The 15294-nt window shown below is 40.8% G+C and overlaps 1 protein-coding gene across 2 annotated transcripts in view; it reads right to left on the bottom strand.

Moving 5' to 3' along the window:
* The window catches only part of fam117b (family with sequence similarity 117 member B), a 37816-nt gene extending 22752 nt beyond the window's left edge, over positions 1-15064 (bottom strand). Inside the window, exon 1 of one of the 2 annotated variants that reach the window (XM_008114965.3) lies at positions 14244-15064. In XM_008114965.3, coding sequence (XP_008113172.2) covers positions 14244-14931 — 688 coding nt within the window. In that variant the 5' untranslated portion in view covers positions 14932-15064. The remainder of the gene's footprint in view (positions 1-14243) is intronic. The other variant, XM_008114964.3, reaches the window with a different exon arrangement.
* Between the last annotated feature and the right edge of the window lie 230 nt (positions 15065-15294).

Here is a 15294-nt window from a genome sequence, read left to right as displayed (position 1 = left end):
CTCTTGAGCAGGAGCCACGCCCACCCCATTTAAGCCACGCCCCCCAGGGGGGCGCCGAGTAATATTTTTTCTGGAAAGGGGGCGGTAGGCCAAATAAGTTTGGGAACAACTGCACTAGACAATCAAACCTGGGGCCTACCCCTTTTGAAGTCTAACATTTCCAACATCCTCAGTATCCGTGTGCAATATCATTACGTCTCAGGCCAAATCTATGCTTTACATATCACAATATTTGTTTAGAACAGAACATGCCAAAACAAATACTTAGATAATGGAGTTTCTTTTTGAAAACTTTCAGTTTTGCTTCTAGAAAACCCACATCACTGTGGAGAACATAAACTGAAATGATAAGACAAAATTGAAACTTCTTCTACTTGTATTGAATGGGAACATCAAACACCTGCGTTTTCAGAGGGTAAGGAATGACATTTTTGAATTTAAAATGCCAGGTAGTAATAAAATTAGCAGATTTGATCAATATTGTGTCTCTAGGAATATCTATGTTTTCCTGTGCAACTCTATGGCTGACAACCCCCACCCCAGATGTGGACTATGGAGTAATGCTGGAGGACCCAGAACAGTCTTCAGATTTTTTTAAAAAAGTGATTTTACTTGTAATTTTTCCCCATATTTGTGGTGGTCTTACACTCCTAACCCCAAGAAGTGAAGTAACTGTATCCAACTTAAATTTGCTTTATTTCTATGTCTTCCATTGCTTTTTTTAGAAATGTCTGAAAAACAACTAGTTTTGCATTTAAAAGAGAAAAAACATTTTTTGTGCATGAACACCTTTCTTCTCTTTCAAAAATAATATCTCTTCCAGGAATTTTTAGGGTGTCCAGTAAGATATGAGCATTTTATATTTTGAGATAGAGAGAAGAAACTTCATGTTTCTACTGGCATCATCAGATATGACACAGATGGGAAAACATCTATCAAATTCTGTTAAGATCTTCAACACTAAAACATATGCAACTGTTTATCCAGTTACTCAGAATGTTCCTAACATACTGCTCTTTTTATTATGTAACCTCACTGCTTTTTATTCAAACTCCTTTAACATTTTAAAATAAAAATGCATATGGTATCAGTTGTACAGTAAAGCACAAATTATAATACAATGTATATTACAACCTCTATCCAGGGGGAAAACGGTCAGCTGGTCATCCAGAAAACAAAAACATAGACAAACCTCTATTCAAATAGCTCAGTTACATAGGATTTAACTTTATCTCCTTTTATAAAATTATTTTGTTATTGTTTATATAAGGCCAATGTAGAAAACATCATACAAAGCATGTGCATGAACACACACAAAACACAATTCTGTTAAGGAAACAAGACTTGTCTATAGCTCTGTCATACTGTCACCAAATAGACAATTATTTTAAGACATAGATGTCATTTTACTTCATTCCTCATACACTACCTTAATGTAATCATGCTTCATATGACTTTTTTCTTCCTTGTGGAAGATAAATACATGCATTTATGGGGCTCATGTGAAAAAATATGCACACAATATAATTAACTGCGCAATTCTGCATAAATCAGCCACAATCAACCCTAAAATCAAAGCTATTTAAATTATTTTATTATTTTTGAATACAGCCAACACATTTACTCATCTATATTCCTAAGTGAATTGTTAATATCTTGTTTTTTAAAAAAAAATACGAAGGACATAGTATTCTCATTGTAATTTTCCCTCCTGTGCCAGCCCACCCGCCCCCCTTGCCCACAAGTGCTCAGCTGCTAGCTTCACATGATGTGACCTACATAACAAGAGATGCACTTGCTTCAAGATAGCAGTTACAACAGCTGGGAGGGTGAACAATAGTGGTATTTTAGCAATGTCTTATTTTATTAGACCTAATTACACTATGGCAATGCAATTGCCTGGACATAGTACTCGCCTACAATAAAGATTAGTATGTGTATATGCATATTATGTGGTAGAAAAGAAATGAGTTATAAAAAAATAAAGCAGAAAGAGTTCCAGAATCTTAAGTTCTGAAATAGATATTTTGAAATTGAATGAATCACTCTATAGTAAAATTATGCAAAGCTAAATACAGAAAATGTCATTTAACTATTTTATGAACCAGGAACTAAGTACTCTCAGTAAATCTATGGCTTAGCTTTTTCATTCTACAGTTTGAGGTATTCTTAAATGAGCTCATATACACCAGATATAGTAAATATAAACTTTAATATAATATAATTTTCCTGCTCAGTTGTTTCTGATAATGGTGTTCAGGAAAGCAGGAAAGGGGAGGTTTTCTGGCTTTAAATAACATATCTATCTACCATATCTATCTATCATGAGGCACACAGAATAATAATTTCTATGGACTTGTTTCCAAGACTATTTAAAACTAAAACACATAAGAACCTATCAACAACACTGTTAACACTCACTAGTACAAATATTTCTTTTCATCTTTTTTAAGAAGTAAACTGACCTGGTTCACAATTCCTAACAAACATCTTTTCAATGAACCTTTTTCTGAACTCTGTAATACATCCTCTGACTTAAAATGAACAAAAAATGATATTTTCCCATAAAATGTTTACACATTTTCCTCTAAACCTTATAGTTCAATGCAGAAATATGCTAGAACAGACTTATGAATGAACACAAATGAAACAAAGAGACTGAAAATACTGAGCCACCCATCCCTAAAAGCATTTGCCAGTTCTTCCAAAAGGCTGTCAAAACAAAAATCTCAGCAGAAAGGATGTCAGCACACAGAAAGCCAGGATCCCAGCAGTCAGTCATATGAAACAAGGAAAGCACAGCGGTTAAAGATCTTAATAATGTATAAAGCGAAGTAAATAATAAATTGTGTTGTAGTTCTAAATCTACAATTCATATTACCGAGTATAAAGGAGAACATCAGTGTTGCTTTGTGGAAAATCACAAATTCACTGGCATGTTTTGTTAACATGAATATCTAACATGTTAGCTCTACTATTGGAAAACACAAACAGGAATGGGCGTTTCTGCATAGCACCTAGGCTACATGCTTGCCATCTGGTAAAAAACAGAAATCCCACTGCCACACAATCAGTATGTGGACTGCTCCTCCATGCCAGCCCAAAAATCCAGCTAGCCCTAATCTGGCAACAGATGCTGTATTTCCCTGCATGTGCTACACCACCATTTTGCAGGCAGCAATCTAGAAAAATAATCAGTTCCCTCAGAAAACATCATACCATTTAAGATTCCCTGACAGAATACACAAATTAATTTGTTAATATTAAGATTATAATTTAACACAGGGGTGGGAATCATGCAGCTGTCCAGATACCATTAGACTACGACTTTCAACATTCCTCTTCAATGCCTTTGCTAACTAGACCCTGTTGGGAGTTGAAATACATCATCATGGAGTGGGTGAGATAGCATGATCCTAATCCTTGATCTAATGCAAGCTTTCCCAACCTGTGGCCCATAAGCCGAATGAGGCCCAGTACTTCCATGAAATTGTAAACTTACTTAAAACATTATGAGATTTGATGGTGGGGGTGGGGATTATAACTTGATTGTGTGGATCATGTGAAAACATTGTAGATGACAACAGAATGGAATAATTAGAGTACGCTATGCCTACAAATATTTGAGTATTATCCGTAATTCCCATTATAATTGAAAACTGTCCAACCAGACCTGCTCAGCAATTTTAGACGACTCTCTGAAAGCAGCAGCACATAATTAGGATAACTATGCAAGAACTTTTTTTTTTTGCTTATCTGTGGTGGTGAAAATTATGAACAGCCTTTTTTTTTTTTTTGCTCATTGTTAGTGTAAGTTTATTTTATGTGTGACTCAAGGCAATTCTTCTTCTTGCACTGTGGCCCAGGGAAGCCAAAAGGTTGGACACCCCTGATCTAATGGATTCATATCAGCAGTGTCTGAAAGCTATAGCTCATTTGGGATTGGGACGAACAGTTCCTACTGTTAAGGTCCCTGGATTAGGGTAGACACTAGACAACAAGGTGCAAGTGTCCAGCCATTCAGAGCACAGATGGACAGCAGGTGACTTGAGACCAACTGAAAAATCTGAGTCATTTGCAATAAATCAGCAAAGAATTTGTATACCCACCTTACTGGAAACATGTGCTCAAAATAAATTATGCTATTGAAAAGAAGAAACCTTAGGACAACCTGGAGTGAAATGTCATCTGGAAAGACAAGCTCTCTTCAGTTCAGGTGAATTTAATATTTTATTCATAGTACTCTAAATTTATGTGAGTGTTTTACCATTATTTTATTGTATACTGATTTGACATTAAAAGTTGTAGATGTACATAAAAAGAAAATAAAAATTAGTAGGGCAGCAGATGTTTTAACAACACAACTGTAGCACTATGTTATGAAAGAGCTGAAATGAATATTTATCTAGACCAAAACACAGTAACTAAAGAATGGAGGCATTTCCTGGTTTCATTTTGTTAAGCTTATTTTATGCTTTGTATGGTATAATTTTGCTGTTGCCATTGACTAAAGAAAAGATGTTTAAAAAACTTAATGTTTATTTTAGTATCATGAAAATGCTAAATCAGCCACCTATGAGCCATTTTACTGTTTTGCTGAAGAGTAAGCATATACAGGAAATACAAAGGATATGAATGTGGACTAGGCATATACACTACAATAATATAGGTTGAGTATCCTGAAATAAAATGCTTGGGCCTGGAAGTGTTTTGGATTTGGAGTTTTGAGATTTGGAATACTGTATCTTCATTTATACAAACATATATAACAAGCAATCTTGTAGATGGGATTCAAGTCCAAACATAAAATTCATTCATGTTTCATATATACTTTATACACAGCCTCTGAATTTTATTTTTATACAATATTTTAATTAATGTAGTGCATGAAACCAAGCCTGTGTACACTGGAACATCAGGATTTAAAGACATGAGTATCTCAAACACCCATGTGGACAATGTTGGATTTAGGAAGATTTCAGTTTTCAGAATTCTAAATATGGGGTGTCCAACCTGCATAAGCTGATCATATTTCCAAAACCATATGTTGTTGAAGTTGAAGTCTATATATTTTTATGAGCAGCTAGAATTCTAAGATTTTCTGATTACTGAAATTCATCCAAACACATAAACATTAAAAACAAGACATACACATGCATACATAGATACACAATAAGGAACAAATATTGGAAAGATGGAAATGTTGCAAATCAAAGTAGATGTGCTATGCTAGCTTCCCAATAACTTCCCAAATAGTACCAGTGAACCTGCATGCAGAACCCAAGAGGAAACCGAGGGAATCAGGTAAGGGAGGAAGAATCCCAATTTATCACAGAAATTTCTGTTCTGTGTATTGAATTTGTGCTGCTGAAGCATAATCTGGAGCACACAACACAAGGAAAGATCTGGGTACCCATATGACCATTGAGCCATTACTCAGCAGCAGAAGTGGCCAGTTAACATGGCCACTGGCACTACCATTTCCCACTGTACATCCCCAACTGCCACCAGAAGGTCTGCTCAAGAACCATTTTTCTTATGCTGGAGAGGAGGTACGAGTTCATAAGTAGAATGTAGAAGTTGAAAAGAAACAAAGTAACAGAAAAAAACTAGGTTAGGTCAAGGAAAAAACATTCCAACCCACAAGCAAAACAAAATGCAGAACCAAGTATATAATCAATTCCAGAATAGATATACTTGTATGGGCAAATGAATTCTATCACCACATCCTGTTTTTTTCTTCCTCCCACCCACATAGAACGTAATGCCCAAAGACAATGATCACTTTTTTTTGCAAGCCACTATGGATGCCTTTTTTGGCTGAAGAAAAGGATAAAAATATTTTTGAACAAATAAATGTCCCCGTGTTAAATCTCTGAATTTTCCAGATATAAGGAGGAAAGACTCATATCTGAAACTCCAGAAGCCAGCTAATGTAGACATTACTGAGCTAGAGGGATTGATTTGGTGTAAGGCAGCAAGAGATGTTTTAGGTGACTTGTCAGATTTTAGCAACAGACCAGGACAGCTGTCCTCCTCTTTACTGGTGGGTTTGCCAACAGGATGATCACAGGATCAGAGAGTTGGAAGAGACCACATGAGCCATCCCAGTCCAACTCCCTGCCACACAGGTGACTGACATAAAGAAATGCCTTGCTTTCCTCACTCTGCTATAAATTTCCCATTGCACACATTTAAGGTCACTACCATCTCAATCTCACCTGATATCTCTAGAAACCCAGATCAATTCTTCAGGTGGCTAAAGTATCCCAATTAAACTAAAACTAGGCAACTTTTCTCATTCAGATATTTTTCAGGAAAAAAACCCTGAAATATCCAGTGAGCAAGAAATCAGTAATATATAGCTAAGGCCATTTTACAATTTTCTGCTTGATCCACCATTTTGTTTCAATGAAGGTAAGGTCGTTACATAACAGTAAGAAAACTACTAAGGAGTCAAAACAAGCACATATTAAATATGTTTCCTAGTTCTTGATATTTAGGTCTATGTGGCTCTACATTCATATTTTACTGAACACTCAACCACATTTTAAGTATATGTGTTGAACTTGTTTTGCATTAGGGATCTGGAGAACAGGATGCTAGATTTAAGTAAACCTTCAGCTGAATCCAGCTGAGCACTTTTGAAAAACTAATTTCTAAACATGTAATTGGACTACATGGATTGTCTTGTGTTTCAGGTCAGTGTTACATGGATCAAATTCTTCTGTGAATGGCCTATTTCTGGCCATTCTCCCAAGAAGCTGCTCTGAAAGCTCTCCAACCTTCTTGAATCAGCTCTCAATAGTCATAGGTAGTAAGTGCAAAACCCATGAACCCATTTCCTCTCACAGAAAGACATTCAGAATCAATTACATGGCATTAACAGAACTGTAGCTAAGCAGCCAGACATACAAGTATTACTGGATTCAACAACCAGGAACAAAGGTAGCCCCCCACCCCTTGAAGTCAGGCAAAGATGACTACATACAAAGAAAATCAAACTTCTTTGTACATCTCATGGTGACAGAACAGATTATTTGGCTTGTACTCCCCACCCAAATCTTTCCTTGTTTTTTCCCATCAGAAGGCCTAAAATATACGCATTTGTGGGAAAAATGCACTGGCATGACTCAAGGGTGGACTTTTACCCTGTAAGTTCTCTGATCTATACACAGGAATCAATTAGAGCCATTATGGTCTAGTGTTTTGAATGTTGCACAATAGCTCTGGAAACCAGGATTCAAATCCCTGCTTAGTCATAGAAACCCACTGCTGGTTAATCTTGGGACAATTCACATTCTCTCACCCTCAGATGGAGGAAACCACCTATAAACAAATCCTAGAAATAAACTCGTATGATAAATTAATATTACCTCTGTGTGTGTATGTACCTTCAAGTCATCTATTGACTTATGGTGAAGCCATGAATTGTAGAAGGTTTTCTTAGATAAGGAAACTCACGGGTGCCTCTGCCAGTTCCTTCTTTTGAAATATAACTAACACGTTGTATTCCTTGGTGGTCCCCTACCCAAATATAAACTAGGGCCAACCCTGCTTAGTTTCCAAAATCATACAGTGTCGAGGTCACAATCAAGTCAGAAATAATCTGAAGGCACACAACAACAGAGCAGGAAGAAGGCATTGGTACAAACCAAAGGTGGACTCTCAACCTTAAATGGGAAGGTGTCAACTCTCTTATCCATACTGTATATCAGAATCAATATATGGAATATATCAATTTCCCGAGCCTAGAGTTACCATACTCTTTATATTCCAGGCAACATTTACTGCAGATGTTTCAAGTCTGGAATAAATTGGCTGGCAGTACTTAATTATAAGTAATACACAGCAGTGTAAAAAGAATTCTTATTATATTATTCAAAAAACTATTTACCATTTATAACATGCTCTATCTCCTACTAATGCATTAAAACTCCTACTTTCTGTCAGTTTTCTCATTTGACAGTTTTAACTCTTTAAAAACCTTCTTTGTGCATGCCACTGTAGAAAAGTTAATATTTCTATATGTTCACTTTCAAATGAAATTGCCAGCACCTAAATGAGAGCTCCTTGTTGTTTCTCTACTTACAAACAGAAAGAAAGGGGAAAATCTACATTAAATATATACATAGAGGCCCCTTGAAAAATAAACTTCATTCCTCCTATTCTGTATTAAAAAATAAGATATCAAACTCTTCTTAAAAAAACTCTGTGCTCTTCTTCCTAAAAGCCAACTTTTAATACAGGATGTCAAAATCCAATAAATCACTGAACAATGCAATGCAAGAGCATCTTCCTTCTTCAGATTTACAGCTATAGATACATGAAGAAAAGATGCATATATCAAAGAGAAAAAACGTATTGTTTTTAGGTGTGTAGTTTGATCCTATACTCTGCATTCATACAAATATGCAGAAGCGTGTACACAAAAATCTTTACTCCATCTTCTTGCAAATAGATTAGGATTATGTTGAAGCTTGGAATTCTATTCTATACTTAAAATGTTGACTTCCAGAATAAAAGAATGTCAGGTATTACAATATTTTTCACTATTACAGTCTTGCAAAGGAGTCAAAAGGTAATAGGGTTCCAGAAAATTTCAGCTGCCTCTTCAATAACACTGGCCAAAATACGGTACCTCAAATGTTGGACCTGTTTCTGGTATTTTTGACCTGCTATACATCAGTTTTCCCCTATCAGTTCTAGTTTTTGAAATACAGAACATATGCCACCTGCCAATTGCCATCTGCTCACCCACAGAAAACCATGATAACCATATCTAAGAAACTAGAGCAGATGTGGTCTATGTAACCACAAATAACCCCAGAAACAGACCTACAAACAAAGACACCAAGAAATTTTGTTGTCGTTGTTGGTCTATGTAATTTTCAGGAGCTTCCATGATTGGTGAAACTTGATCCTTGGTAGAGGTTTAAAAAGCAAGTGGATATACGGTAAAAGCAGTAACACTACAGTTACACAAAATGCAAGGTTTTGACAGCTCATTGCTATGTAGACATGCTGCCTCTTCTCAGTATTCCCTGGTTTCTTGAAACTATATACTCTATGCTCTTAGAAACTATCTACTCTTTCCCCAGGCACTGTTATTGTTTCTGAGATCTTTGTATTATGTATCTTCACTGAATAAAGGAATGGGGGAGCTGTTATGCTCATCCTTCTGTTGACTGACTACATTCAAGGCTATTCAGTTAAGTTTATGTATGGGGTGGGGTACTGCTTTCTTGAGATTATTGTTTAAGTCACACCAATGCACCTGCAAAGGCCCACTACTCTTTGCAAGAGGCTTCTTCCTAGACCTAAGATACAGAAATTTTTAATAGACTCAAAAGAAAAATTCCCCACTGAAAGAGAGTCACTACAGAAATAAAGTTGAAATACTTCTATCTTGATATTAATCCCGTATCAAATTAAGCAATGGGGCTTGTCTGAATCTATTAACCTTCCAAGACCTAGACATTCAGGGTTCTGAAGAATAATTTGCAGGGCAAAACAGATGACATGGGAAGTTGTCTGGTAAAAAGCCACACTCAGAGGCTTGGGAGTGTTCTGTCAAGCTGTTGGTTTCCTTCCCCCTCTATAATCTCCTTTGTATGGGATAGATTCTTTCCCTGAAGGAGACACAGTGGGCCCTTGGTATCCTTTGGGGTTGGGTTCCAGAACCCCTGTGGATAACAACAATCAGGGATGACCCATTGTATGTAATGGAAGAAGAAAATGGGTGTGCCTTATATAAAATAGCAAAACTAAGGTTTGCTTTTGGGGGTGTGGGAATTTAATGTTTTCATTCAACACCTGCATGGTTTGATGCTTGGATCTGGAGGGCCGACTGCGACAGTCTCCTTTCATACCTATTGAGAGTGACAGCACTAGTGGCTGAGTGTTACAACTACATTCATGCCAGACATGTCTAGACCTGTTCATTCACTCCTTTCATTCCCCCCTCTTCTCAAGCCCAGCATTTGTTGCTTTCTAACTCTCAAACAGAAAGACACATAAACCCCAGAGATACCCTAAACCAGAGCTTTCCAAAACATTTCATGCTGGTGACACACTTTGTAGACATGCATCATTTGGTGGCACAGTAGTACAGTTTTACTAGCAAGCCAGAGGCTAACCCACCCTTTATAAGAGATATGGACACAAACAAAGTGTAGTATCGAAATGCTTGTGAAAACCTTTCATTTACATTTTCTAAAAATATGATCTATTGCTTATCCTACATAGACTCAGAGGTTTCATGCGACACACCTACACACATCAGCCGACACATTAACATGTCAGGGCACACAGTTTGTAAATCTTAATTTGAATAAACCAAATTAAGAAATATGTGTTGAAAATGCCATCTTGTATCGCTCTTTATAGTCTGGTGTGATTGTTTCCAAGTGTTGGTTTGAGGGAAAGGGACACCTATAGATCACTAGTGATTTTCTGACTGTTTAATAGGCACACTGAATATGCCTTATTAATTCACTTCCTACTGTCTAATTAAATTAGTTGTTTGGCCTGAATCATGAGCTATTGGACAGTGGACTATACTGCCTGGGTGGTGGAATCTCCTTCTCTGGGGGGTGGACGGCCATCTGCGAATTGTTTGATTGTGTGTTTATGGATGGCAGAACAACGATGGCCTGGATGGCCCTTCCTAACTAAGTCATGGTGGGAAAGGCAACAGAGAAAAACAGTCCAGACCCGAGAGTCAAAATAGAGTCAAAACAATGAAAGGGTCTGAAGTGCCTGCCGCATAGCCCTCTTTTGGAAGAACTGTATAACTCTTGCTGCCTTGAGAATGCTCACCCTGGATATTCTTTTTTTTTTTTTTTGATAGACGGTACAGAATGATAAAAACAAGAATGAAGAGCTCCAGCCAGGTTGCTCACCAGGGCTGGCTACAGGGAGCAGACAACCCTCGTTGCAGCAGTTCCACTGGCTGCCACTGTGTTCTCAGGCACAATTTAAAGTGCTGGTTATGACCTTTAAAGCCCTATCAGTGGTTCTTAACCTGTGGGTCCCTAGATGTTTTGACCTTCAACTCACAGAAATCCTAACAGCTGGTAAACTGACTGAGATTTCTGGAAGTTATAGGCCAAAACACATGGGGACCCACAGGTTGAGAACAACTGTATGGCTTATGTCCAGACTATTTGGCTGACCACATCCCCTGAGATCTTCAGGAGAGGCCCTTCTCTTGGTCCCACCTCCATCTCAAGCTCGGTGGGAACTAAAAAGCCGGGCCTTCCTTCTTGGTGGCTGCCCCTTGATTCTGAGAAGAACTCCCTTCTTCCCAGGGAAGCCAGAATGGCCCCCTGCTTACTGTCCTTCTGGCCGCAGGCAAAAGCCTTTTTTATTCAGGAAGGTTTTTAAAGATGAAGGTGTTTAAGATCAAGTCATGGGGTGCTGTGGTTTTTCACTTTGAATTTGTTTTATCACCACCATATTCCTGGTTACTGGTTCTTGAGGTTTGGTTTTGATACATTTTAATGAAGTTCAACAGATACTTCACTTTGGCAGAGAAAATGGAATGCAAAGATACAGAATGGGGGACGCCTGGCTCGACAGCAGTACATGTGAAAAAGATCTTGGGAGTCCTCGTGGACAACAAGTTAAACATGAGCCAACAATGTGATGCGGCTGCTAAAAAAGCCAACTGCATCAATGGAGTATAGTGTCTAGATCCAGGGAAGACATGCTACCCCTCTATTCTGCCTTGGTCAGACCACACCTGGAATACTGTGTCCAATTCTGGGCATCGCAGTTGAAGGGAGATGTTGATAAGCTGGAATGTGTCCAGAGGAGGGCAACTAAAATGATCAAGGGTCTGGAGAACAAGCCCTATGAGTGGCTTAAAACTCGGCATGTTTAGCCTGCAGAAGAGATAGCCATGTATAAATATGTGAGGGGAAGTCATAGGGAGGAGGGAGCAAGCTTGTTTTCTGCTGCCCTGGAGACTAGGACTTGAACAATGGCCTGAACATCAGGAAGAACTTCCTCACTGTGAGCTGTTCGGCAGTGGAACTCTCTCACCCGGGCTGTGGTGGAGGCTCCTTCTTTGGAGGCTTTTAAGCAGAGGCTAGATGGTCATCTGTCGGGGGTGCTTTGAATGCAATTTCCTGCTTCTTGGCAGTGGGTTGGACTGGATGGCCCATGAGGTCTCTTCCAACTCTACTATTCTATGGTTCTATGATACCCTGCTGTTTTAATTAGTCTGTTATAAGTTACCATGTTTTAAATTACATTTTAGTTGGTAATCTTGTCGTATGCTTTGAGCTTGGTCCCGCAGGTAAGCCACCTTGAGTACCTTTGAGAATATGGTGGCGGGGTATAAAAATAAAGTTATTATTATTTTAACTGCCAGATAGGTGCTGGTAATATCTACCTCAGTATGTTATGTTGGACCTGGCAAAGTTGTGACACAGCCTAATGAAAATGGTTTTTAGGATGTTAGTATAACCTGTTTTACAGAAAGCCTCAGTGGCCTGAGGTTATGGAATCTTTTAATGGTATATGTTGTAATTTATTAATTTGTTGTATATGGGTTAGGTAATGGGTTATCTGCTTTAATTGGCTTGTGATGTCTTGTTGAACATGTATTTTATGTAATTCGTGTTGTCAAAGGCTTTCATGGCCAGAATCACTGGGTAGCTGTGAGCTTTCTGGACTTCATGACCATGTTCCAGAAGCATTCTCTCCTGACATTTCACCCACATCTATAGCAGGCATCCTTAGAGGTTGTGAGGTCTGTTGGAAACTAGGCAAAAGGAGTTTATATATCTGTGGAATAATGTCCAGGGTGGGAGAAAGTAAGCAGCCAGACTTGAAGCTGCAAGGCTTTTCAATGCTGATCAAGGTAATCAATTGCAAAATTCACACTTGCCTCAAGCAGACAAGAGTTCTTGGTGGTTGTCAGAGTGGTCCAGCATTTCTGTGTTCTCAAATAATATGCTGTATCTTGGTTGGCTCATCAGGTGCTCTGCTATGGCTGACTTCTCTAGTTGAATAAGTCTGCAGTGCCTTTCATGTTCCTTGATTTGTGTTTGGGCGCTGTGTTTGGTGGTCCCTACATAGACTTGTCCATAGCTGAAGAACATGAAAGCCACTGCAAACTAATTCAAGTCAGCCATAGCAGAGCACCTGATGAACCAACCTGGACTCAGCATATTACTTGAGAACACAGAAATACTGGACCACTCTGACAACTACCATGTCAGAGTAATCAGAGAAGCCACTGAAATCCACAAGCATGTGGATGCTTTCAACAGAAAGGGCAAAAACATGAAAAATGAACGAAATCTGGCTACCAATATTTAAAAATTCTAAAATCAGGGTAGTAAATAAAGAAAAACACTCTGAACGCAGGCAAATTCCAGACAGGAATCAATCGTGGCCAGCTAACACCTCCCAACATAGAATTCCCCAAGGCAGGAAGCAGCCAGTCTTTGAAGCTTATGTATGTATTGTGTTAGAAGCAAACCGAGGGTACAATTGTAATGTATTTGAAAACAGTTAAAAACTTAGCATTACTGTATACTAAATGTCCTTAGACCAGTAGCTGGCCACTTGGAGTGCCTCTGGTGTTGCTATAAGAAGGCCCTCCATTGTGCATGTGGCAGGACTCAGGCTGAATTGTAAAAGGTGGTCTGTGGTTTGCTCTTCTGCACACTCACATGTCATGGACTCCACTTTGTGGTCCCATTTCTTAAAGTTGGCTCTGCATCTCGTGGTGCCAGAGAGCAGTCTGTCCAGCACCTTCCAACTGCCTCATCACACCAGAGCATGATTCCACTTTAAATCTGGTTTCTGCCTCCTGCAGAATTCTGGGGTTTGTAATTTGGTGAGGCCCAGGACCTGTCTGGCTGAACTGTTTAAAGCCCCCTCCCTAAAAGGGATCCAAACTCTAGTGTGATGAGGTCCCAAGTCGCCCAATCTCCTGTGTGCCCAGAAAGCTGCAAGGCCATTCAATGCTAATCAAGGTGGCCAACTGCAATATACACACTTAACTCAAACAGACGAGGTTTTTCTTTCCCGCTGGACATTATTCCACAGAGATATAAACCCCACTGGCCTAGTTTCCAACAGACCTCACAACCTCTGAGGATGCCTGTCACAGATGGGGGCGAAACGTCAGGAAAGAATGCTTCTGAAACATGGCCAGACAGCCCGGAAAACTCATAACAACCCAGTAATAATAATAATGATGATGGAAGGTGATTGCCACGCACCTTTGGCGCCGGGGGAGCTGGGGCTCTTCCTCTCGGGCGAGGCGCGGCTGTGCTCGGGGGAGCGGCGGCGCTGCCGGTGCCGGACGCGCCCCCCTCCGGCGGAAGAGGAGGAGGAGGAGGCCCCGGCGGCGGGGGAGGAGGAGGAGGAGCAGGCGCTGCTCTCGGGGGCTGGCGGGGAGACCGGCGAGGAGCAGGGCGACGGGGTGGAACCCAGCGGCAGAGGAGGAGGGGGCAGCCGAGGGGGGCTGGGCGACAAGGAGGATCCTGCTACTGCTGCTGCAGCGGCGACGGGCGTCTGCGTGGCCACAGCGGGGCTGCTGCTGCCCCCTCCTCCTCCTGCGCCCCCTCCGCGCGCGCCGTTGCCAAGCGCTGGTCGCGTGGGGCTGGCGGCGCGAGGAGAGGGCGGGGCTGCGGCGGCCGTTGAGGGCGTCGCCGCTGCTGCCATAGCCGCGCGAGGCAGGCCTCCTCCTCCTCTGTCTCTCTCTCTGTCTCTCTCTCTTTCCCCTCCTCCTCCTCCGTTGCCTCCGCTCCGGGTGGGGCTTCCATGCTGCTTCAGCTGGAAAGGCACCGTGGCCCGCATGGGCTGAAGGCGGCTACTGCTCGTGCTCGAGGCCGTCACCGCTGCTAAAGGTGCCGCCGGTGCCGCCGGCGCTGCCCCTCCTCCTCCTCCTCGCGGATGGGAAGACATTTTCGCCGCGCCTGAGGGAAGCCCTCAATGGCGGAGGAGAAAAACAAGGCCTCGGCGGCCCTCTCCTCTTCAGCCTCCTCCTCCTCTTCTCCTCCTCGCATCGACACTGACTGACTGAGAAAGACCCTCGCGAGGAGGCTGCCTCATCAACAATAGTGGCTGCAGCGGCCTCTCCCATTGGATGCGCCCAGACCGCTACAGCGCCCTGATTGGCTAGGGGGCGTGGCCAAAGGCTTAAAGAGACAGGCGCTCCCCGAGAAAGACTGCGGCGGAGGGAGGGAGTTGTAGGCATCGTGCTCCTACGCCTCCCTTTTTTGGTTTTGCAAACAGCGCCCCCTGGAGGCGGCGTGGAGAAGGGCGCCT

The sequence above is a fragment of the Anolis carolinensis genome, chromosome 1 (assembly GCF_035594765.1).
Source record: "Anolis carolinensis isolate JA03-04 chromosome 1, rAnoCar3.1.pri, whole genome shotgun sequence".
Taxonomy (NCBI): domain Eukaryota; kingdom Metazoa; phylum Chordata; class Lepidosauria; order Squamata; family Dactyloidae; genus Anolis; species Anolis carolinensis.
Note: the sequence above shows the minus strand (reverse complement) of the source record. Positions and strands in the feature narration are given on the sequence as shown.